The 25932-nt window shown below is 45.9% G+C and overlaps 1 protein-coding gene across 1 annotated transcript in view; it reads right to left on the bottom strand.

Moving 5' to 3' along the window:
* Nucleotides 1-25647, bottom strand: part of cdh17 (cadherin 17, LI cadherin (liver-intestine)) — a 91783-nt gene extending 66136 nt beyond the window's left edge. Inside the window, exons 1-2 of the mRNA XM_078398495.1 lie at nt 25537-25647; nt 3429-3498 (exon numbers count right to left, since the gene is read on the bottom strand). Of these exons, the coding sequence (XP_078254621.1) occupies nt 3429-3485 (57 nt within the window). The 5' untranslated portion in view covers nt 3486-3498; nt 25537-25647. The remainder of the gene's footprint in view (nt 1-3428; nt 3499-25536) is intronic.
* Between the last annotated feature and the right edge of the window lie 285 nt (nt 25648-25932).

Genomic DNA, 25932 nt, shown 5'->3' with positions numbered 1-25932 from the left:
CTTCTTAACCTAAGATTACAGGTTTCTGATATAAAATTATAGAATAATATAAAATATAATCAAATAAAAATCCACAACATTATGAAGGGCATAGATAGGGTAGACAGTCAGAACCTTATTCCAAGGGTGGAAGAAGCTTTAAGGTGAGAGGGGCAAAGTTTAAAAGAGGCGTGCGGAACGGGGTTTTTTGCACAAAGAGTGGTGGGTGCCCGGAAAGCACCTCCACCTGGTGGAGACAGATACGATAGTGGTGTTTCAGAGGCTTTTAGATAAGCACATGGATGTCCAAGTAGTGGAGGGATATGAATCACGTGCAGGCGGAGGAGATTCATTTAACATGGCGATATGCGTAGCACAGACATTGTGGGCTATACTATTCTATGTTCTGTGATATAACCCAAGACCCTATGCTTGCCTGAATGTTCCTGCTGACATTTTCAACTACTTTCTGCAAAATCCATGTGAGAATTTACCCAATGAGTCATTTTGATTGGCACGGTGCCACTCCACAAAGCTGGAAGTCTAACACGTTCTTACACCATTTCCATAGAAACATAGAAACATAGAAAATAGGTGCAGGAGGTAATTTGGCCCTTCAAGTCAGCACCGCCATTCATTGTGATCATGGCTGATCATCCACAATCAGTAACCCGTGCCTGCCTTCTCCCCATATACCTTGATTCCGCTAGCCCCTAGAGCTCTACCTAACTCTATTTTAAATTCATCCAGTGAATTTCATCCAATTCATCCAACTAAAAATCTGTTTGTTTAGTTTAGAGATACAGCACTCAAACAGGCTCTTCGGCCCACTGCGTCCTCGCCAACCAGCGATCCCCGCACAGTGACACTATCCTACACACACTGGGGACAATTTACACTTACACCAAGTCGATTAATCTACAAACCCGTACGTCTTTGGAGTGTGGGAAGAAACCGAAGATCTTGGAGAAAACCCACGTAAGTCATAGGAAGAAAGTACAAACTCCGTACAGACAGCCCCCGTAGTCAGGATCGAACCCGGGTCTCTGGCGCTGCAAGCTCTGTAGGGCAGCAACTCCACCACTGTGCCACCGTGCTGCCCCTTCTGCAAGTTAATCCCTCCTCCCCCCACATCTTCTCCAACAGAATGTGTAAATCAGTCTCATAAATCAAGGACACTCCCTTATCGATACCGGAACAGACTGACTGAATGAAAAACTTTTAATTTTTAACCTTCTCTACAATGGCCATTGGTTGCTGTGTGAGCTTACTAACCTAACCTCATTTCCAAGTGATAACCAAGTCATTGCTGTTTCACTTGTGAAAGAAGTCATGGTAAATAATATTTATGAATGTATAACATATAGATAGATGTGCATAATTAGGGCTTTTCTTTCGGTGTTTCATTTACTTTAGTGTAGTTTAGAGATAGAGCGCGGAAACAGGCCCTTTGGCCCACCGGGTCCACACCGACCGGCCATCCCCGCACACTAATCCTACACACACTACGGACTATTTGACATTTATACCAAGCCAATTTTACATTTATACCAAGCCAATTTTACATTTATACCAAGCCAATTAACCTACAAACCTGTACATCTTTTAGTTTGGGAGTAAACCGAAGATCTTGGAGAAACCTCATGCAGGAGAATGTGCAAACCTGGAGAATGTACAGACTCCGTACAGACAAGCACCCATAGTCATGATCTAACCTGAGTCTCTGGCGCTGTAAGGCAGTAGTTCTACCGCTGCGCCACCGTGCCGCCTAATATTGTCCTAAGGATGAATTAGTCAAAATGTCTGCAATGTCTCAAATAGATGCCAAACAAACGTCCATTCTTGAAGAAAGACAAAACGCTTAATAATTACCCCGGTTATAAATAAAGCCTAATTTAATGGGAAAAACACTCCTGTTTATTGCTGGGTGAAAGTATAATTCAAGGTGTTTATTAGTGGCATTAAAAAGAGATCAGTATCACATTTTCGCTGTGGGTCCAAGCACAGAACCAACAGTCAATTGTTGTTTTGTGAAATTGTTTCCTCGGGCAAACTGTGTCTCAATTGTTGTCTATCTGGGACTGAACAAAGAAGACCTGTTTCTGAATTTAAATTCCGGTTATGCAATCCGTACCTGGCTCCCAGTGCTGAAGGTGTGGCAGAAAGGTGATTGGGTAAATATTTGTGCAGAAGCCAGGCGAGAGGAGAGATAATTGCTTGTCTTTCTTTGTCCCTAAAATCCTGAGAGCATTGGGTGCTGCAACATCATTGACCAAAAATAAATTAATTAAATTATCTCACATAAATGATCATCGTCAGACTAATTAGGGTTGATCTTAGACAGTAGACAATAGGTGCAGGAGGAGGCCATTCAGCCGTTCGAGCCAGCACCGCCATTCACCATGATCATGGCTGATCATCCACAATCAGTACCCCGTTCCTGCCTTCTCCCCATATCCATTGACTCCGCTGTCATTAAGAGCTCTATCTAACTCTCTCTTGAAAGCATCCAGAGAATTGGCCTCCACTGCCTTCTGAGGCAGAAAGTTCCACAGCTTCACAACTCTCTGAAGTTTTTCCTCATCTCCATTCTAAATGGCCGACCCCTTATTCTTAAACTGTGGCCTTATAGACGTGCACATAATTATGAGAAGAATAGATCGACTAAAGGTCTCTTGCCCAGAGGGGAATCGAGAGCCAGAGGACGTAAAGCCCTGTGCCAACAGTGTGGAAACAGGCCCTTCGCCCATACCAACCAACATGTCCCATCTACACTCGTCCCACCTGACTGCATTTGGCCCATTTCCCTCTAAACCTATCCCATCCTTGTACCTGTCTAAATGTCTCTTATACGTTGCGATAGTCCCTGACTCAACGACCTCCTCCGGCAGCTCATTCCATGCACCCACCACCCTTAATGTAAAAAGGTTACCCCTCTGGTTCCCATTAAATCTTTCCCCCCTCACCTTAACCAGAAGACATAAGCATTAACTTTTTTCATGCAAAGGTTATTGAAGTGTGGAAAGAGCTGCCAGAGGAGATAGTTGAGGCAGGTACTATTGCAACATTTAAGAAACATTTAGACAGGTACATGCATAGCACAGGTTTAGAAGGAATATGGGCCAAATGTAGGCAGGTAACACTATTGTAGATTGGGCACTTTGATTAGTATGGGTTCTTGATTAGTCCGGGTTTCAGAGGTCATGGGGAGAAGTCAGGACAATGGGGTTGAGAGGGAAAGATAGATCAGCCATAATTGAATGGCAGCGTAGACAAGATGGGCCGAATGGCTTAATTCTGCTCCTATCACTTATGAACATGAACTTATGCTGGCCAGCATGGATAAGTTGGGCCGAAGGGCCTGTTTCAGCACAGTCGACTCTATGCTCTATGAAAAATTAAATATTAATTGCAAAATAAATACTGATACAAGATTTTGCAAAACTTACTAGTGCAACAGAAAGTAGAAGCAGTTGGTCACGGTGTCGATGATTGTAATTCTTCATGGTTCAGCTGTACCTGTAGCAGAGATAAATGAATAATAAGACTTCTCATTGCAAAAAAGAGAGAGCATAGTAAAAACAGTTTATTGTATTTCCCTGGAAGATTTTAAAACATTCCCTGCAGAAATAGCAGATAAACATGTATAAATTGTGGGTGGCATGGTGGTAGAGCTACTGTCTTACCCAGAGACCCGGGTTCGCTCCTGACTAGGGGGGCTTGTCTGTACGGAACTTGTACATTCTCCCCTTGACCTGCGTGGGTTTTCTCCAAGTCTTCAGTTTCTCCAAGTTTCAGCTGGCGTCCTGGTGCCATCGCAACAACCTGGAGCTCAATGCTCTTAAGACAGTGGAACTGATTGTAGACTTTCGAAGAGCTCCCCCTCCTCTCCCCCCACTCACCATCAACAACACCATAGTCACATCTGTGGAGTCATTTAAGTTCCTTGGAACCATCATCTCCAGGGACCTTAAATGGGGGGCCACCATCGACTCCACTGTCATAAAGGCCCAACAGAAGATGCACTTCCTGCGGCAACTGAGGAAACACAATCTCCCACAGGCAATGATGGTCCAATTCTATACTGCTATCATTGAGTCCGTCCTCACCTTCACCATCATGATCTGGTTTGGCTCAGCCACCAAGCACGACATCCGGAGGCTGCAACGAATCATTCGATCAGCTGAGGTTGTTGGCTGCAACCTTCCCCCCATTGACGAACTGTACACTGCAAGGGCCAGGAAGCGAGCGGGCAAGATCATCTCTGACCCCTCTCACCCTGGCCACATACTCTTTGAAGCACTTCCCTCTGGAAGGCGACTCCGGACTGTCAAAGCAGCCACAGCCAGACATAAAAACAGCTTTTTTCCGCGAGTAGTAGCTCTACTCAACAACCAAAAGTCTGTAGTCTCTTTTTGCTCTGGTTTATTTCACTCACATGTTTAAACTGTAATGTTGCATTCTTAATGGTTTAATGTTTTATGCTTTATTCTTAATTGTTTACTGTATGTTCGTGTTGTTACTTGCGAGCGGAGCACCAAGGCACATTCCTTGTATGTGTACATACTTGGCCAATAAACTTATTTATTCCTTCAAAGGCGTACAGGTTTGTTAGGTTCATTGGCTTAGTATAAATGGAAAACTGTCCCTAGTGTGTGTAGGGTAGTGTTAATGTGCAGGGATCGCTGGTCGGTGCGGACTCTGTGGGCTGAAGGGCCTGTTACTGCGCTGTCTCTGAACTAAATTAAAATAAGACTAAACTAACTGTGAAATCATTTCAATACTGAGTCCGCATTTCTCTGTAGTGTGAAAATAATTATTGCCAATGATTAAGTTGTGATTTAAGAGTAAATTCAGGCCACTTTGCTCATTAGGGCGGCTCCATTAAGATTATCGCTGATCTGATTGTAACCCAACTCCACATTCCTAACTATCACTATTTACTCCTTTCCTTATCAAAAAACTATTTGCCTCTGTCTGTCTTAAAAATATTCAACGATGCTCCTTCCACTGACTGAGGAAGAGACTTCTAAAGATGTAGGGCACTGCAAGAGATAAAATATGCCTTACCTGTGTCTAATGTGCATTTTATCTACATCCACCTTTGCGAATTTAAGGACGTGAGGTCATAAATGATAGGAGCAGAATTAAGCCATTTGGCCCATCAATTCTACTCTGCCATTCAATCATGGCCGATCTATCTCTCCCTCCTAACCCCATTCTCCAGCCTTCTCCCCATAACCCCTGACACCCGTACTAATCAAGAATCTATCTATCTCTGCCTTAAAAATGTCCACTGACGTGAATTTCACAGATTCACCACCCTCTGACTCAAGACATTCCTCCTCATCTCCTACCTAAAAGAACGTCCTTTAATTCTGAGGCTGTGACCTCTAGTCCTGGACTCTCCCACTAGTGGAGACATCCCCTCCACATCCACTCTATCCAGGCCTTTCACTATTCCGTATGTTTCAACGAGGTCCCCCCCCCCCATTCATCCTTCTAAACTCCAGCGAGTACAGGCCCAGTGCCGTCAAACGCTGATTTTAAGATTTCAAACAAGCCACCTCTCATTCATCTCCAGCAGGTGAAGCCACGATTATCCCAGCTTTCTTCATAAAACTGCCCATCCATTTCAGGTATCAGCTTACTCAACCTTTTCTGAAATGTTTCCAACTCATCTCCTTATAAGGAGAGCAATGCAGAGTTGAGTCAGCCAGAGATTGTGTCACCAATGCCCTATATAATTGGAGCATGACACGCTTCCTTTGCTTTTTTTAGTTTCGAGATGCAGCGGGGAAACAGATCCTTCGGCCCAATGAGTCGATACCGACCAACGATCGCCTGTGCACCAGCTTTATGTTATCCCACTTTTGCATCCGACACACCAGGGGCAATTTACAGAAACGTATTAACCTACTAACCTTTGGGATGTGGGATGAAACAGGAGCATCCGGAGAAAACCTACGTGGACACGGGGAGAATGTACAAACTCCGTACAGACAGCACCCGTAGTCAGGATCAAACCCAGGTCTCTGGCGCTGTAAGGCAGCAACTCTACTGCTGTGCTGCCCAGCCTTACAATGGAACAGATCAATTGTGTAAATATGCCCTGTGCAATTTTGATTCAGTAGACTTCCTTGTAAGGTTCAAACAATTTTCTTTGCATTGCAAAGCTTTGGTGTCCTCCCACATTCCAAAACCGTGCAGGTTTGTAGGTTAAGCTTCTGTAAATTGTCCCCTGTGTGTAGTTATAGAACTAGTGTAAAGGTGATCATTGGTCAGCATAGACTCGATGGGCCAAAGGGCCTCTTTTCACACTGCATCTCTAAACTAAATCAGAAAATGAAGATAGTTCACAAGTTATAGGAGGAGAATTAGGCCATTCGGCCCATCGAGTCTACTCCATCATTCAATCATGGCTGATCTCGGCCTCCTAATCCCATTTTCTTGCCTTCTCCCCAGAACACCTGACATCCGTTCTACTCAAGAATTTGTCTATCTCTGCCTTAAAAATATCCACTGACTTGGCCTCCACAGTCCTCTGGGGCAATGAGTTCCACAGATTAACTACCCTCTGACTAAAGAAGTTCCACCTCACCTCCTTTCTAAAAGAGCGCCCTTTAATTCTGAGGCTATGACCTCTATCTATGCCTTTGTAAATGTAAAAATCGTCTCTACTGTGTGTAGGATAGTGTTAATATGCGGGAATCGTTGGTCGGCGCGGACCCAGTGGGCCAAAGGGCCTGTTTCTGCGTTGTATCTCTAAACTAAACTAAAACTCATTCCTGGGATCATTCTTGTAAACCTCCTCTGGACCCTCTCCAGAGCCAGCACAGATATGGGGCCCAAATTTGCTCACGGTACTCCAAATGCGGCCTGACCAGTGCCTTATAGAGCCTCAGCATTACATCCCAGTTTTTCAGTTCCAGTCCTCTTGATATAAATTGAATTTGCCTTCCTTACTACCGATTCGACTTGCAAATTAACTTTATAGGAGTCCTGCACCTACACTCACCAGTTCACCAGTTATTGTGTTACATAACGAGATGTGGACTGGATAAGGGAAGAGGCACAGGAAGCAAGAAATCGGAAAATGAACAGGCCGTTCGGCCCTTCAAACCGATGTGATATTGAGTGACTTCGTCTTTCAATTTCACCACTTTCCAACTGGTACACCCAAAACCCTATACACCAAAACACTCTGTACACATAATAGTATCCACAATCTATCGATCTCTGCCTTGACATCAGCAACCAAGTATAAACAGGCTTTTGGGGTAGAAAATTCCAACATGTCAAGGATTTAGTCTTCTGGTTGGCCAGCCTTATTCATGGCGTGCAGGGGACTGAGGGGCTATCTTATAGAGGGGCACAAAATCATTTGTGGAATAGATAGGGTAAATGGACGCAGTCTTTTACCCAGAGTAGGGGAATCAAGAACCAGAGGACATAGGTCTTAGGTGAGACGGGAAAGATTTAATAGGAACCTGAGGAGCAACATTTTCACACAGAGGATGGTGGGTACATGGAACGAGCTGCTAGAGGAGGTAGTTGAGGCAGGTACTATAAAAGCATTTAAAAGACATTTGGACAGGTACATGGATAGGAAAGGTTTGACCAATGTGGGCCAAGTGTGGGCAGGTGGGAGCAGTGCAGGAGGGATCTTGGTCAGCATGGGCAAGTTGGACCGAAGGGCCTGTTTCCCTGTTGTATGACTATGATATCTGTATACAGAAATCTATTCCCATCTCAGTCCCACGTGGTCAGCTTCTTGATCTATGTTGAATCTGAGTTCTCTGGTTAGTGAAAATAACCTCATTATTGAGAGGGACGGACTGATCAGCCATGATTGAATGGCACAGTGGACTTGGTTTAGTTTAGTTTAGTTTCACTTAGTTTAGTTTAGAGATACAGTGCACAAACAGGACCTTTGGCCCATCAATTCTATGGCAACCAGTGATCCCCACGTACTAACACTATCTTATATGCACTAGAGACAATTTACAATTAACCGACAAACCAATTAACCGACAAACCTGTAGTGTCTTTGGAGTGTGGGAGGAAACCGGAGATCCTGGAGAAAACCCATGAGTGTCACGGGGAGAACGTACAAACTCCGTACAGACAGCACCCAAAGTCAGGATCGAACCCGGGTCTCTGGCGCTGCAAGGCAGTGACTCTACCGTTGCGCCACTGTGCTGCCCTGTCTTCCTTCAAATGTTAACTGGTACTCCACCTGAGGCCTTTGCACTGCTGAATCTCCTTACACCAAGCTCGTACGCGGGAAGGATTGGCTTGACTGCCCCTTCTATTCTGGCCCAGGAGCTCTCGATGGGCAGGTTCTTCAAGTCAGCGAGTCCAGGTGGGATAGCATCTTATCATAGAGTCATAGAGTGATACGGTGTGGAAACAGGCCCTTCGGCCCAACTTGCCCACACCAGCCAACAATGTCCCAGCTACATTGGCGTCACATCTTACACCACATCGTTGCATCACGTCTTGAATTGGGAACAGCTCTGCCCAAGTCCACAAGGGCGGCACGGTGGCGCAGCGGTAGAGTTGCTGCCATACAGCACTTGCAGTGCAGGATACCCGGGTTCGATCACGACTAAGGGTGCTGTCTGTACGGAGTTTGTACGTTCTCCCCGTGACCGCATGGGTTTTCACCGGGTGCTCCGGCTTACTCCCACACTCCAAAGACGTACAGGTATGTAGGTAAATTGTCTTTGTATAAGTGTGAATTGGCCCTAGTGTGTCGGATAGTGTTAATGTGCGGGGATCGCTGGTCGGCCTGGACTCAGTGGGCTGAAGGGCCTGTACCCGCACTGTATCTCTAAACTAAACTATGAGTTGTGGACGTAGCCCAGTTCATTATCACTGACCAGACTCCCCACCATCGACTCCATCTGCACTTCACGTTGCCTCAGGTAAACGGCCAAAATAATCAAGAAGCATTTCCACCCTGGTCACTCCATCTTCTCCCCTCTCTCTCCCGTCAGGCAGAATGTACAGAAGCTTGAAAGCATGTACCATCGGATTCAGGAACAGCTTCTTCTCCACTGTTGTCAGCCTACTGAACCATCCGCCATAAGCTAGGGTGTAGTCTTGATCTTCCAGCCTACCTTATTACAGACCTTGGACTTTTTCTCTGTAACTGTTACATTACAGTACTGTAACTTTTGAATCTGCACTCTGGTATTTTTCTTATTGCAGTCTCTATGTATGACTCAAGTGTACTATGACAACCAACCTCCCTTCCACTGACTCCATTTATACCTCACGCTGCCTTGGCAAGGCCAGCAGCATAATCAAGGACGAGTCGCACCCTGGCCACTCCCTCGTCACCCCTCTCCCATCGGGCAAGGGGTATAGACATGTGAAAACTTGCAGATTCAGGAACAGTTTCCAGGCAACTGAATCATTCTACCGCAACCAGAGAGCAGTCATGAACTAACATATACCTCATCGAAGACCCACAGACTATCTTTGATTGGACTTTACTGGACTTTATCTTGCACAAATCGGTATTCCCTTAACATCGAGTCATAGAGTGATACAGTGTGGAAACGGGCCCTTCGGCCCAACTTGCCCACACCGGCCAACATGTTCCAGCTACACTAGTCCCACCTGCCTGCGCTTGGTCCATATTCCTCCAAACCTGTCCTATCCATGTACCTGTCTAACTGTTTCTTAAATTTTGGGATAGTCCCAGCCTCAATTATCTCCTCTGGCAGCTTGTTCCATGTACCCACCAACCTATGTGTGAAAAAGTTACCCGTCAGATTCCTATTAAATCTTTTCCCCTTCACCTTGAACCTATGTACCCTGGTCCTCGATTCCCCAACTCATGGCAAGAGACTCTGTGCATCTACCCGATCTATTCCTCTCATGATTTTGTACACCTCTATAAGATCACCCCTCATCCTCCTGCGCTCCATGGAATAGAGACCCAGCCTACTCAACCTCTCCCTATAGCTCACACCCTCTAGTCCTGGCAACATTCATGTGAATCTTTTCTGAACCCTTTCAAGCTTGACAATATATTTCCTGTAACGTGGTGCCCAGAACTGAACACAATATTCTAAATGTGGTCTCACCAACATCTTATACAACTGCAACATGACCTCCCAACTTCTATACTCAATACTCTGACATGAAGGCTAATGTGCATAAACCCATTTTGACCACCTTATCTACCTGCGACTCGACCTTCAAGGAACCATGCACCTGCACTCCTAGATCCCTCTGCTCCACAACACTATCCAGAGGCCTACCATTCACTGTGTAGGTCCTGCCCTTGTCCGACGTCCCAAATTGCAACATTTCACACTTCTCGGCATTAAATTCCATCAACCATTCCTCTGCCCACCTGGTCAATCGATCCAGATCCTGCTGCAATCTTTCGCAACCATCTTCACTATCTGCAAAACCATTCACTTTTGTATCATCAGCAAACTTGCTAATCTTGCCCTGTATGTTCTCATCCAAATCATTGATGTAGATGACAAACAGTAACGGGCCCAGCACCGAACCCTGAGGCACACCACTAGTCACAACAGGCCTCCAGTCTGAGAAGCAACCTTCCACCATCACCCTCTGCTTCCTTCCTGACGGGTACCCGTAAAAGGGACCACATCACCCCGATTCTGGCCTCTCTCCACTGGCTCCCTGTACGGTACAGAATCAACTTCAAGCTCCTCCTATTCTCGTATAAAGCCCTAAATGGACACTCCCCCCCCTACATCAAAAATCTTCTAACCCCCCTCTCTAACTCCAGGTCCCTCAGGTCGGCCGACTTGGAGCTACTCACTATCCCGCGGTCTAGGCTTAAGCTCAGGGGTGACCGCGCTTTTGCGGTTGCAGCTCCTAGACTGTGGAACAGCATCCCTCTCCCCATCAGAACTGCCCCCTCCATCGGCTCCTTTAAGTCCAGGCTCAAAACCTATTTCTACTCCCTAGCGTTTGAGGCTCATTGAGGAGGCGCTGTGAACTGTTTGCGTGCTACTGTATGTTTCATTTTTTTTTCCCATTGGAACCTAATCAGATGTACAGCACTTTGGTCAACGTGGGTTGTTTTTAAATGTGCTATACAAATAAAATTGACTTGACTTGACTTGACTTCCATGGAGCCAGTTTGCTAGCCATTCAGCTATCTCTCCTTGGATCCCATGCGATCTAACCTTCCAGAGCAGCCTACCATGCGGCACCTTGTCACGTACCTGTATGCTGTGAATGGCTCGATGTAATCACGTATTGTCTTTCTGCTGACTAGTCAGCATGCAACAAAAGCTTTTCACTGTAACTCGGTACACATGACAATAAACTAAACTGAACTGAACTGAACTGATTTGATTTGATTTGACTGCATAGCACACAGACAAAAGTATCAGTACACATGACAATTATAATCCAATACTTACACCAATGAAGACTCTATGTTTCCCATAGTCTCCTTGTAAGAAAAGCCTTCATTGCAAGATTCAATCAGGTAAATTTCCATTCCAACGGCTAGAAAAATTCAACTTTTTACTTTAAACTTTAACCTCCTTTAAGTGCAGAGACTAATACTTCACACAATGCTCAGAGTGTGATCTCACCGACACCTTAAAGAGTGACACAGCAGCACAGTGGGCAGAGCAGCTGCCTCACAACGCCAGAGACCCTTGTTCGATCCTGACCTCGGTGCTGCTTGTGTGAAGTTTGCACGTTCTCCCTGTGACCGCGTGGGTTTCATCCGGGTGCTCCGGTTTCCTCCCACATCCCAAAGTTGTGCGGGTTTGTAGGTTAATTGGCTTCTGTAACTTGCCCCCTAGTCTAGGGAGTGGATGAGGAAGTGGGATTACATTGAACCCAAAATGGCGGCCCTGCCCTAGCAGCTGCGGCTTACCTGCGGTCCGTTTGTCTTTGTGTTTTGTTGTTTTTTTTGTCTTAATTGTAGTTGTGATGTCGTGTTTTTGTGTTTGTGTACTATGTGTGTATGTGGGGGGGGAGGGAGGGAACTGTAAAATTGTAGATGTGTCCCTTCCGAACGGAGACCCCACCTTTGTTTTCTGGGTCGGGTCTCCGTTCCTGCTGCGGCCTACCATCGGCCCAACTCCTGGAGCTGGCGGCCTCCAGGGCTCTGGTTCGCAGAGCCCGCGGACCGGACTCACCATCAGCGGAGCCGGCCGTCCTCGGAGGCTGCGGGAGCGGCTGCGACTCGCCTTCGGCTCGGGCCGCGTGGATGCTGACATCGGGAGCTCCGGCAGCGTGTTCGCCCGCCCCGGATCGCGGGGCTTGGGTCGGCCCGCCGCAGACATTTCACCGTCCGGCACGGCCTGAAATAGGCCGCGAGATATTTCTCTGCTCGGCGGGGGCTTCAATGTCGGGAGCCACGACCGCCCCGACGTGCAGCAACAGCGGCAGCGACAGCGTGTTCGCCCGCACCGGATCGCGGGGCTTGGGTCGGCCCGCTGCGGACCTTTCACCGTCCGGCGCGGCCTGGAACGTGGCAAGGACACCAGCCTGGCCGCGGGAGAAGACGGCAGGGGAAGGGAAAATACATTCTGGCCTTCCATCACAGCGAGGAGGTGACTGGAGGAGACTCACTGTGATGGGTGTTTCTTTTTTTTGTGTGTTGGGTGGGGTTGTGTAATTTGCTTGTTTTATTGCTTTTATTATTGGACTGTGGGTGACTAAATTTCGTCCAAAAAACTTGTTTTTTGGATGACAAATAAAGATATCTTGAATCTTGATTCTTGAATCTTGAACTAGTGCGAACAGGTAGTATAAGGGTTAGGGTTAGGGTTAGATGCTGCCTGACCTGCTGAGTTACTCCAGCATTTTGTGAATAAATAGTGCGAACAGGTGATCGATGTGCGGCGTGGGCTTGGTGGGCCGAAGGGCCTGTTTCCATGCTGTATTTCTAAACTAAACTAAACTAAACTAAACTTTGTACCTTTTCAGCTAGACTCTCCTCATCTTGCATCCTAGCCCCCCGTAATTCAAACTAATATATCATTTGCCTTCCAAATCACTTGTTGCATGCTAATATCTGTCTTTCTCTGCAGGGATATGCCTGAACAGCAATGGGTACTAGTTTCCAAATAATATCTCTTTAATTAAAATCTGTTTTTGTATTGCTACCACTGAAATGAATAACACAAAGTGCAAGAGGAACTTGGTAGGTTAGTTTGAAGAAAGGTCACATCCAGAAACGTGACCAATCCACATCCTCCAGAGATGCTGCCTGACACGCTGAGATTTAGTTTAGTTTTCGAGATGCAACGTGGAAACGGGCCCTTCGGCCCACCAACCGCACCGTTCAATGATCACCCATTCACTAGTTCTCATCCAACGCACTAGCAACACTTTACAGAAGCTAATTAACCTACAAACCTGCACGTCTTTTGAATGTGGGAGGAAACCGGAGCATCCAGAGAAAACCCACGTGGAGAACGTACAAACTCCGTACGGACAGCACACATAGTCAGGATCGAACCCGGGTCTCTGGCGCTGTGAGGCAGCAACTCTACCGATACACATTTGCACCACCCTTGTGCCTTACTTCAGCACTTTCTGTTTTTTTGTAAACCAGCATCTACAGTTCCTAGTGTCTCTAACCTCATGTTACACTCCATTTGTCATTTTCTTGCCCATTCATCTAATCAGCTGTAATCAGGCAACTGAGCCATCCTACCAACTAGAGAGTAGGCCTGAGCTATTATCTACTATTATCTGTTATCTATTTGCCCAGCGCAAATTGGAGGAACAGCACCTCATATTTAGCTTGGGCAGTTTACACCCCAGCGATATGAACATTGACTTCTCCCACTTCAGGTAGTCCCTGCTTTCCCTCTCTATCCCCTCCCCCTTCCCAGTTCTCCCACTAGTCTTACTCTCCCACTACATCCTATCTTTGTCCCGCCCCCTCCCCTGACATCAGTCTGAAGAAGGGTCTCGACCCGAAACGTCACCCATTCCTTCTCTCCTGAGATGTTGCCTGGCCCGCTGAGTTACTCCAGCATTTTGTGTCTACCTTCGATTTAAACCAGCATCTGCAGTTTTTTTCCCTGTTATTTACCTCATTGGGGATCCCCGGGCTATCTTTGATCGGACTTTACTGGACTTTAACTTGCACTGAAGATTATTCATGTTATTCCCTTTATCATGTATCTTTACACGGTGGATGGCTCAATTGTAATCATGTATAATCTTTCCGCTGACTGGTTAGCACGTAACAAAAGCTTTTCGCTGTACCTCGGCACACGTGACAATAAACTAAACTCATACTCCTTTGTCTTCCCTTTGTTTCTTATTCATAGTTAATTTCCCATTGGAAAATGTATATACAATACACTGTCCCTTCCTTACATGGTATGTTCAGGTTTAGGAGCGCTGCACAGCACAGCACAGCGACAGGCCCTTCAGCCCACAATGCCTCTGCCAACCATGACACCAATTTAAGCTGCACATCAGTGCAGTGAGTATAGAAGTTGGGAGGTCATGTTGCAGTTGTATAAGATGTTGGTGAGGCCGCATTTGGAGTATTGTGTTCGGTTCTGGGCACCATGTTATAGGAAAGATGATGTCAAGCTGGAAAGGGTACAGAGAAGATTTACGAGGATGTTGTGAGGCCTAGAGGGTGTGAGCTATTGGGAGAGGTTGAGTAGTCTGGGACTCTATTCCTTGGAGCGCAGGAGGATGAGGGGTGAGCTTATAGAGGTGTATAAGATCACGAGAGGAATAGATCGGGTAGATGCACAGAGTCTCTTGCCCAGAGTAGGGGAATCAAGGACCAGGTTTGAGGTGAAGGGGAAAAGATCTGATAGGAACCTGACGGGTAACCTTTTCACAAAAAGGATGGTAGGTGAGTGGAACAAGCTGCCAGAGGAGGTAGTTAAGGCAGGGACTACCCCAACATTTAAGAATCAGTGTACAGGGCGTCCCGGCTTATGATGCTTCGACTTGCGATAGTTCAACTTTGCAATGGTGCAAACGGCAGCGAGCAGCAGCTGGCTTCCGGTCACGTGATCGCGTGCATTAAATGCATTTTGGGCTTCTGATGGGTTTCTCGGAACGGAACCCCATCGTAAGCTGAGGAGCACCTGTGTACAGGTACATGGATTGGACAGGTTTCGAGGGATATGGAGCAAATCTTTCCACACTCTATCACTCTATGACCCTATCACTATAAGAGCCAGGTTATATTTCTGAGGTTACCGATTGAAGATTGACTTTGAAGAGGTCACAGTGGAAATCTTTGCCGTCATTCCATTGTTTGTCTTTATTGCCACAGTTACTCGCGGGAGAGTCCAGCACTAGAGGCCATACCCTCAGGGTGAAAGGCCATGACATTAGAAATGAGATAAGGAGGAATTTCTTCAGTCAGAGGGTGGTGAATCTGGATGCCGTCAATGGATATGTTTAAGGAGGAGATTGACAGATTCTTGATTAGTACGGGTGTCAGGGGTTATGGGGAGAAGGCAGGAGAATGGGGTTGAGAGGGAAAGATAAATCAGCCATGATTGAATGGCGGAGTAGACTTGATGGGCTGAATGGCCTAATTCTGCTCCTGTAACTTATGATCTTATGAAGTAGGACTGTGTGTTGTTGTAAACGATGGAGATATCGTTTGTATTCCAATCCAGAATTGTTCCCATTTTGAATGGTTGGTTTTGCAGAATCAGTGTGGAGGCCTTACTTTGTGACTAAAGCATTGCTCCATTCAAACCTACTTTATTTGAAGAAGGGTCTCGACCTCAAACGTCACCCATTCCTTCTCCCCAGAGATGCTGCCCGACCCGCTGAGTTACTCCAGCATTTTGTGTCTACCTTAGATGTGAACTAGCATCTGCAGTTCTTTCCCACACACTTTATTTGATGCTGTTCTGGTTGTTTTAGTTCAGTTCAGTTCAGTTTAGCGTATTGTCACGTGTACTGAGGTACAGTGAAAAGTTTTTTTTGCGTGCTAACCAGTCAGCGGAAAGACATTGCAAGATTACAATCGATCCATTTACAGTGTATAGATGCATGATAACGGAATAACGCTTAGTGCAAGGTAAAGCCAGCAAAGTCGGATCAAGGATAGTCTGAGGGTCACCAATGAGGTTGATAATAGTTCAGCACTGCTCTCTGGTTGTGGTAGGATGGTTCAGTTGCGTGATAACAGCTGGGAAGAAACTGTCCCTGAATCTGGAGGTGTGCGTTTTTACACTTCTATTCATTTCGCCAGAGGGGAGAAGAGGGAGTGGCCAGGGTGCGACTCGTCCTTGATTATGCTGCTGGCCTTGCCGAGGCAGCGCGAAATGGAGTCAATGGAAGGGAGGTTGGTTCGTGTGATGGTCTGGGCTGCGTCCACAATTCGCTGCCATTGCTTATGAACTTATGAAGTAGGACTAGATTTGAGTTAGTGTTGTTGTAAGGGACGGTGATATCTTCACTGTCCATTTGCGTTCCAATCCTGACTTGTCCACATTTTGAATGATTGGTTCTGCAGAATCAGTGTTGAGGAACTTTAGCATTGCTCCATTCAAACCTACTTTATTTGATGCTGTTTTGGTTGTTGGAATCTCTCACGGGCGATACCCTTGATTTGTTTTGCAATTCTAGCAGCCTCCTGACCTGTGATGCTATTGAGTACGACAGGTGTGCTAAGATTCAACTGTCGAGGCACAACAAAGACCTTGTTCCTACTGTCTAGGGGAGGCGTGTATCAGGTGCTGGGATAATGGTGCACACGGCCATGCTCAGCTGCACACCTGTTGCCTCCGCACGGTGACGGTTTATATCCCGCAGTGAATTACACCGAGGCCAAGCACGTTATTTACAAGGGTCTTTATTCTGGCATCGTACAAACAAAGGCTTGTCCCACCTCAGCCATTCCTTCATCTCTCCGCTCCCATCTGGCAGAAGGTGCAGAAGCTCGAAAGCGCGCACCACCAGACTCAGGAACAGCTTCTTCCGCTCTGTTATCAGGCTTCTGAACGGCCCTTCCATAAGCTAGGCTACTGTCCGATTCACCTCTACCCCATTGCGGACATTGGACTTTGTCTGTGGAACTGGTGCGCTACAATGCTGAGAACTATATTCTGCACTCTGTATCTTCCCCTTTGCTCTACCCATTGTACTTGAGTTTAAGTGTATCTGTGTATATTATATCTGATCTGTCTGGACAGCATGCAAAACAAAGCTTTTCACTGTACCTCGGTACACATGTCAAGAAAGAAACCTAAACCTAAACCTATAGCCATGATCGCATTGAATGGCGGTGCTGGCTCGAAGGGCTGAATGGCCTACTCCTGCACCTATTGTCTATTGTCTATTGTCTATTGTCTATATATTGCAGTTTCCACGGTGGGTTTGCTTATGTCTTCATTGTTTCTTAGTGGCATGTGCTGAGGAAATTATTCATCCATTCTCTTTGATATTTCTCAGAGACCATTGACCCAGGTACTCCCCAGAGAGTACTTCTGAATAAGGTCATAAGATCATAAGGAATAGGAGTAGAATTAGGCCATTCGGCCCATCAAGTCCAGTCTGCCATTCAATCATAACTGATCTATCTCTCCCTCCTAACCCCATTCTCCTGCCTTCTCCCCATAACGTCTGACACCCGTACTAATCAAGAATCTATCTATCTCTGCCTTAAAAATATCCACTGACTTGGCCTCCACAGCCTTCTGTGGCAAAGAATTCCACAGATTCACCACCCTGTGACTAAAGACATTTCTCCTTATCTCCTTCCAAAAAGAACGTCCTTTAATCCTTTACGGTAACTTTATTGTCAAAATGGAAGCCTGCTGCTGTTTGAATGCATTTGGATGTAATACCACTTGCTTAGAGTGGAGGGCAGAGCTTTAAGGTGAAAGGGGCAAAATGTAAAGGAGATGTATATGGCAGGTTGTTTACAGATAGAGTGGTGGGGCCTGGAGCGCACTGCCAGGGGTGGTGATGGAGGCAGGTACAATGGTGGTGTTTAAGAGGCTTTTAGATAGGCAAAGTTTAGAGGGATTTGCGCCAAATGCAACCAAATGGGACTAGCACAACTCTTTGTAATTTATTGGACGGCATGGACGAGTTGGGCTGAAGGGCCTGTTTCTGTGTTGCATAACTCTCTCTCTCTCTCTCTCTCTCTCTCTCTACAACACATGAATCTGCAGGGATTGGAGGGATATGGTTCCCGTGCAGGCAGGGCAGGTCAGTTTAATTTGGCATCATGTTGGGCACAGTCATTGTGAGCCAAGGGGTCTTTTCCCGTGCTGTGTTGTTCTATGTTCTAAGGATGTCTTTCACACAACATTTTGGGGGTTTAGAAGGTACGTCAGAAGCTGAAATCCAGGTGCTGCTGGGACAAATGTTAAGGCCAATAAACTTTAAATTCTTCCATTCCTCTCAGCTCCACCCTTCAACTTTGGCACATCTAGTTGGATTAGCTCAACGTCGCAAACAATAATCTAAAGCCAGAGGCAAAACTGAGCTGCCATGGAATATTGTTAAGACAGTGGCCAATACTGTATATATCTATGATAACCAAGCCAGGAAGAAATGCACATGACATGAGGGGAAGAAAGGTAAATCATTTTCAGTATGTGCAGGAAAGAACTGCAGATGCTGCTTTACATCGAAGCTAGACACAAAATGCTGGAGTAGCTCAACATCTCTGGAGAGAAGGAATGGGCAACGTTTCGGGTCGAGACACTTCTTCAGTTTGAAGAATCTGCAGTTCTTTCCTACACATAGAACTAAGAACATCGAACTTAAAACATGGAACATGGAACAGTGCAGCACAGGAACAGACTCTTTGGCCCACAATGTCAAACATGATGCCCAAATAATCTAATCTCCTCTACCTGCATATTTCAAAAATTAAGCATATCCACTATGCCATCGGCAGTAGATTTACGTGTAAACGGGTGACGGATGGTCGGCATGGACTCAGTGGGTCGAAGGGCCTGTTTCCATGCTGTATGTCTAAACTGGTAAAATCAACAATTTGCAGTAACTACAACGAGGCCTCAACACAAACTACTTCTGAATTAGTAAAAAGAGTACACGAGATTCCTGTTGATTCGCTGGAAGTTGTTGAAGACCAGAGTTACCTATTTTAAACTACACGGAAGCTTCCATAATGGACTAACTCGACTGTAACACCACATGGTGTAGATGGTTCCGTCTACGTGCTCTTATTCCAAAGAACAACCATTTTGCGGCTTTCCATAAAAACAGAAACCTAACCTACATTTCATTTTACTTCCCTGTTTCCATTAATACATCAAACATCACTGAACACGTGAAGGAAATGGCAGCGCTGAAAATCGATATAAATGAATGAACCAAGCGATCACGCTGCCTGCCTCACCACTCCCCTCTCGGGCAGAGGCCTACCAAACCGATATCCACCTTTCGTAAACTTTAAGCCAAGCCTTAGTCCTTGTTCTGAAAACCCATCGCGATATTACATGAAATTGAGAGTTTAAATGCAAATGTAAAGAAATCAATTTTCAAACAAAACTATCCCGAGGTTTTGACAATCTGTGTAACGAGCGAAATATTTAGAAACGCAGTAACAGAGTCAGAAAACATAAACCTGAAAGCAATTAATCCTGAACATGGTAATTACACTGCTCAAGGTCTGGGTAATGCTGTGCTCGGTTTAATCCCATTTTATTTTATTTCCTGTTTTACTGGAGACACTAAACGTACTTTTCCTTCATGACAAATCCATGTAAAATCATTCCTACTCTTTCTTAATGCGAGCTGGTCAAGAAAATCGGACAATCATGCTAAATGCTACAGTACAATAATATACCAGGATCATGGAAAGCTCTGCGTTTTACACGTTAATGTGGAGAAGGTGTACCAATGATAAAAGTAAGACTGCATGCAGAAGCATGTACAAAAGAAGGGAGAGAGACCGGCTGTTGGAAACTTGTCTGACCAGATTGCAACAGGTTGTATTAATTGGGTGGGGTCTCACCAACTACCACATACAGTCACCATTTTTCTTTACATTTATGGGAACTCATTACTAATCCTTCCCTTTCAAAAAAATGCCTAACTACCGTCAGAGTCGTTAAGCAGCAAACAAAAATAGCAAAAAAAGTCAATCACCAGGGATGGCGGAACGAAAACATGAAACAAGAGCTCATGGAATTGCATTTTCATCATTCTCGTGTCACTGAAAATATTTTCAAGGGAAATTAACGAAATGCTTTCTCTTTGCATCTGTGATTCCATATCGGCAGGTAAAGCCATTTTAACAAACAAAGATTTCAAATCAGCTACAGAGACATTTTCTTTCTGCATTATAAGTTTAAACGTGAGCTTGCAACCAGCTGTCAATTGCATAACATTAGCCAAACAACACAACCCATAGACTCTATAGATTAACGCAAAGATTTAGTTTTAAGAGCCAGCCCACGATTTCCAATGCTCGCACGGCTGAGTGTTCGTCCCACACGCGCGCATGAAGTGAGCTTTCAGTTACCTGTTGCTCAGGTGGCTGCCTCTTGCTTTATCTGCCTTCTGTTCAGAGTCTGAGAATAACTGGGCCAGGCGCTGATTACCAGTTCGACTTTGGCAAACTTTAACCGTCACTTTACTGCAGCTAATGATCTGCCCAGGCGCACAGCTCGTAAAACCCAAATGACATGCTTTGACAAACAAGGCAGAAAAAAGGTCCCTGGTTCAAATGGTTTCAGACATATGCAAAAGTGCAGCAACAGTCAGTCAGCCTGCCGAGCTGCCACACCTACAGTGCAAACATCAATGGATGCAAAGACACACCTCCTTGCCGTTACCATGCCCCCTTTTGAATTTCCATATCATTTAAACGGTTGGGATTTTTTTTTTTTAATCCAGCTGGGGATTTGCATTATCCATTTATTCCCAGCGCAACAAAGAGGTGTCTCAGCCTCGAAAAGTCACCTATTCCTTTTGCGTCTATCCGCGGTTTAAACCAGCACCTGCAGTTCCTTCCTACACCTACCTGTTCCTTCTCCCCGGAGATGCTACCTGACCCGCTGAGTCACTCCAGCATTTTGCGTCTATCTTCGGTTTAAACCAGCACCTGCATTTCCTTCCCACACGACAAGCAACGAATAATCCTCCTTTTTCCACCGGGAATGATATTTTTTTCAAATAAATATCATTGCTTCGATATCCATGTGCGTGTGTTTTATTTTGCTGTGGCGCCTACCTCAGTTTACCCTCACCAATAATCTCTCGTCCACTCCTTGTTTGAAAGAGACTGCGGATTGGAAAATTCCTGGGTGGTCCAGTGTGCCTGGGCTTATTTGGACCAAGGGAGAATTTCTTCCTGCCCATTGAGGATGCGGAAGCCGTGAGATGTGAACTGCGATATCCGAGATCCCAGGGGGTTCGGAGACATTACATGTACTCTTGGCAACTTCCTGGCCTTTTCCTTGAGCATCTCGGGGGAAATTGGTGGCGAGCTTGGGGGGAATGGGCGAGAGTCCAGGAAGGGTGAGAGCAGGGTGGAGGAAAAGTCACTGCAGTACCTCGTTGCATCACTAGTGGGCACACAGGTACACATCGACTCGTAGAGCCACACAGCGTGGAAACAGGCCCTTCAGCCCAAAATGCTCACGATGACCAACATGCCCCATCTACAGCGGTCTCACCTGCCCACGTTTGTCCCATATCTTTCTGAACCTCTCCTATCTACCTCATAGGTGATTCTCAGAATATCCTTGATCAGACTTTGCTGGCTTTACCTTGCAAGGACTTTTTCTGCAGAGAGTTGTGAATTTGTGCAATTCTCTGTCACAGAAGGCAGTGGAGGCCAATTCACTGGATGAATTTAAAAGAGAGTTAGATAGAGCTCTCGGGGCTAGCGGAATCAAGGGATATGGGGAGAAGGCAGGCACGGGTTACTGATTGTGGATGATCAGCCGTGATCACAATGAATGGCGGTGCTGGCTCAGCTCAAATGGCCTCCTCCTGCACCAATTTTCTATGTTTCTATGTTTCTAATAAACGTTATTCCCTTATCATGCATCTGTACACTGTAAGTGGCTCGGTTGTAATCATGTATTGTCTTTCTGCTGAATGGATAGCACGCAACAAAAGCTTTTCACTGTACCTCGGTACACGTGACAATAAACTAAACTGACCTATCCACGTACCGTTCCAAATGTTTAGTTTAGTTACTTTAGTTTAGTTAGCTTATTGTCACGTGCACCGAGGTACAGTGAAAAGCTTTTGTTGCGGAAAGATAATTCATTGTAATGGAGCCATCCACAGTGTACAGAAACATGATAAAGCGATTTAAATGTTGTTATAGTACCTGCCTCAACTACCTCCTCTGGCAACTCGTTCCACCAACCACTGTGTGAAAAGGTTGCCCCTCAGGTTCCTATTAATTCTTTCCCCTCCAACCTTCAATGTATGTCCTTCATTTAGTTTAGTTTCGAGATACAACACGGAAACAGGCCCTTCGGCCCACCGAGTCCGCGCCAATCAGCGATCTCCACACATTAACACTACCTTACACACACACTGGAGACAATTTACATTTATACCAAGCCAATTAACCCACGAACCTGTACGTCTTTGGAGTGTGGGAGTGTGGGAGAAAACCAAAGGTCTCGGAGAAAACCCACATTCTCATGTCCTCTGGATCTTGATTCACCTGCTCTGGGTAAAAGGAAGCTCAAATATTTATTAGCTTTTTCTGCCATTTTCAGGATGCAAGAAGCTAATTGAGAGATTTTTACATTTTCTCGCCAGTTACGCTAACTAATGTTAACTCTAATCACTGAGATTCAGACCATTAAATGGTCGGTGCTCCAGTAATTAGTTGTGCACTTTCTGTTCAAAGAGTACTTGGTTTAGTTGAGGCGGCACAGTGGCACAGTTGCTGCCTTCCAGCGCCAGAGACACGGGTTCGATCCCGACTACGGGTGCTGTCTGTACGGAGTTTGTACGTTCTCCCCGTGACCTGCGTGGGTTTCCTCCGGGTGCTCCGGTTTCCTCCCACACCCCAAAGACGTGCAGGTTTGTAGCCTAATTTCCTTGGTAAAATTGTAAATTGTCCCTAGTGAGTGGAGGATAGCATTATTTGTGTCTATCTTCCACATAGAACGTAGATCAGTACAGTACAATAACAGGACATCGGCCCACAATGTCTGTGCCGAACTTAAAGCCACTTAAAAACTAATCCCCTCAGCCTGCATATGACCCATATCCTTCCATTTCCTGCATATCCTTGTGCCTATCTAAAAGTCTCAAAAGCCACTTTTGTACCTGCCTCCACCACCACTCCTGGCAGTGAGTTCCAGGCCTCTGTGTAAAGAAAAACGTGCCCCGCACATCTCCTTAAACTTTGTAGGAAGGAACTGCAGATGCTGGTTTAAATCGAAGATAGACACAAAATGCTGGAGTAACTCAGCGGGACAGGCAGCATCTCTGGAGAGAAGGAATGGGTGACGTTTTGGGTCGAGACCCTTCTTTGGACTTATGTTCTATGTGGATCCACTTTAGTTTAGTTTAGTTTAGTTTAGGTTCGTTTATTGTCACGTGAAAAGCTTTTTCTTGCTTGCGAACCAGACAGTGGAAAGACGATACATGATTACAATCGAACCATCCGCAGTATAGTTTAGTTTAGTTTATTGTCAGGTGTACTGACGTGCAGTTGAAAGCTTTTTGTTGCGTGCTAACCAGTCATCGGAGAGATTATACATGCTTATAATCGAGCCGTCCACAGTGTACAGGTACATGATAAAGTGAATAATGTTTAGTGCAAGGTAAATGCCAGTAATGTCCGTTTAAAGATAGTCCGAGAGACTCCAGTGAGGTGGACAGTAGTTCAGCACTGCTCTCTGGTTGTGGTAGGATGGTTCAGTTGCCTGTTAGCAGCTGGGAAGAAACTGTCCCTGAATCTGGAGGCATGCATTTTCACACTTCTGTACCTCTTGCCCGATGGGAGAGGGGAGAAGAGGGAGTGGCCAGGGTGCGACTCGTCCTTGATTATGCTGCTGGCCTTGCCGAGGCAACGTAAGGTGTAGATGGAGTCAATGGAAGGGAGGTTGGTTTGTGTGATGGTCTGGGCTGCGTCTACAATTCTCTGCAGTTTCCTGCGGTCTTGGATGGAGCTGTTCCCAAACCCAAACGTACAGGTTTGTAGGTTAATTGGCTTTGGTAAAATCCTTAGTGTTTAGGATAGTGCTAGTGTTTTCTACTGGTGGGAGAATATAAAACTAGACCCAAAACAATTTCAGTTTTACTGTCAAGGAAGCTAGGGTGGGGCAAGCATTCACAGAATTTAGCTTATCATATCATATCATATCATATCATATATATACAGCCGGAAACAGGCCTTTTCGGCCCTCCAAGTCCGTGCCGCCCAGTGATCCCCGTACATTAACACTATCCTACACCCACTAGCGACAATTTTTACATTTACCCAGCCAATTAACCTACATACCTGTACGTCTTTGGAGTGTGGGAGGAAACCGAAGATCTCGGAGAAAACCCACGCAGGTCACGGGGAGAACGTACAAACTCCTTACAGTGCAGCACCCGTAGTCAGGATCGAACCTGAGTCTCCGGCGCTGCATTCGCTGTAAAGCAGCAACTCTACCGCTGTGCTACCGTGCCGCCCTGAAGTTTAGAGATACAGCATGGAAACAGGCCCTTTGGACCACCGAGTCCACGCCGACCATCCATCACCCGTTCACACTAGTTCTATGTTATCCCACTTTCTCATCCACTCCCTACGCACTAGGGGCAAGTTACAGAAGCCAATTAACCTAAACACCCACGTGTCTTCGGGATGTAGGAGGAAACCGGAGCACCCGGAGGAAACCCAGGCAGTTCGCAGGGAGAACGTGCAAACTCCACACAAACAGTACCCGAGGTCAGGATTGAACCTGGGTCTCTGGCGCTGCGAGGCTGTAGCTCTACCAGCTGCGACACTGTGGCCCGTCCCTCCCCCCCACCCCCATTTTATATTCATATGAATTGCACTATTATGACTTTCCACCCATAATTTGGTGTAATCACGAGTGCTTATCTATTCCACAATTTCTCCAAGTCTGAAGAACTGAACTGAAGAACTCTCAGTCTGAAGAAGGGCCTCGACCCGAAACGTCACCTATTCCTTTTATCCAGAGATGCTGTGATTTACTCCAGTTTTTTGTGTCTATCTTCAGCGTAGAAGTCTTACTGATTGCTGGAACTGTCTGCCAACCATCTGAAACATTCGGTAGAATAAAATTTCCAAATAAACACCCGCACGTTTTGAACAGTTATATTTTACTTTTTAGTCTTAGTTTTTAGTTTTAGAGATACAGCGTAGAAACAGGCCTTCGACCCACCGAGTGTGTGCCGACCAGCGATCACACGAACACTAACACTTTCCTGCACACCAGGGACAATTTACAGAAGCCAATTTACCTACAAATCTGCATGTCTTTGGAGTGTGGGAGGAAACCGGAGCACCCGGAGGAAACCCACGCGGTCACCGGGAGACCGAACAAACTCCACAGACCAGATAGCACGAGAAACTGTTAGCCTCACGCCAACCGGTTCACTAGATGCGAAAGTACTTACAATTTTAGACTTCTGTTCCCAGTCTGCTGTTGGTTTGTTTGTCTGTCGTGTTAGGCCGAGGAAGCATTGGTAGTTTGATAGTTGAAATCTCTGTTAGTTTTGGACCCTCGAGTCACCAAGAAGCGTGAAGTAAATGGAAAGACCATTCGCTCCACAAATCCGGAAAGAGTTGAAGGGCTGGAGCTTCTCAAAGATACAGAGGGTGCAGAGTAGAAGGGGGCGGAAGGTAATGCTGAGAGAGTTCTGGGCGACTGAAACAGCCTGCTGCAGTCACCGTAGCAGTGTTGTCGGTTTCTGTTGAACTTGTGACAGCAGCTGATAACAATAACACGAGCATTGTCAGATGTTCCAGTCAGGAGAAAGCCTCCAAAGGAAATGAGGTCCATTGCAGTATAG

The sequence above is a fragment of the Rhinoraja longicauda genome, chromosome 4 (assembly GCF_053455715.1).
Source record: "Rhinoraja longicauda isolate Sanriku21f chromosome 4, sRhiLon1.1, whole genome shotgun sequence".
NCBI classification, from domain to species: domain Eukaryota; kingdom Metazoa; phylum Chordata; class Chondrichthyes; order Rajiformes; family Arhynchobatidae; genus Rhinoraja; species Rhinoraja longicauda.
Note: the sequence above shows the minus strand (reverse complement) of the source record. Positions and strands in the feature narration are given on the sequence as shown.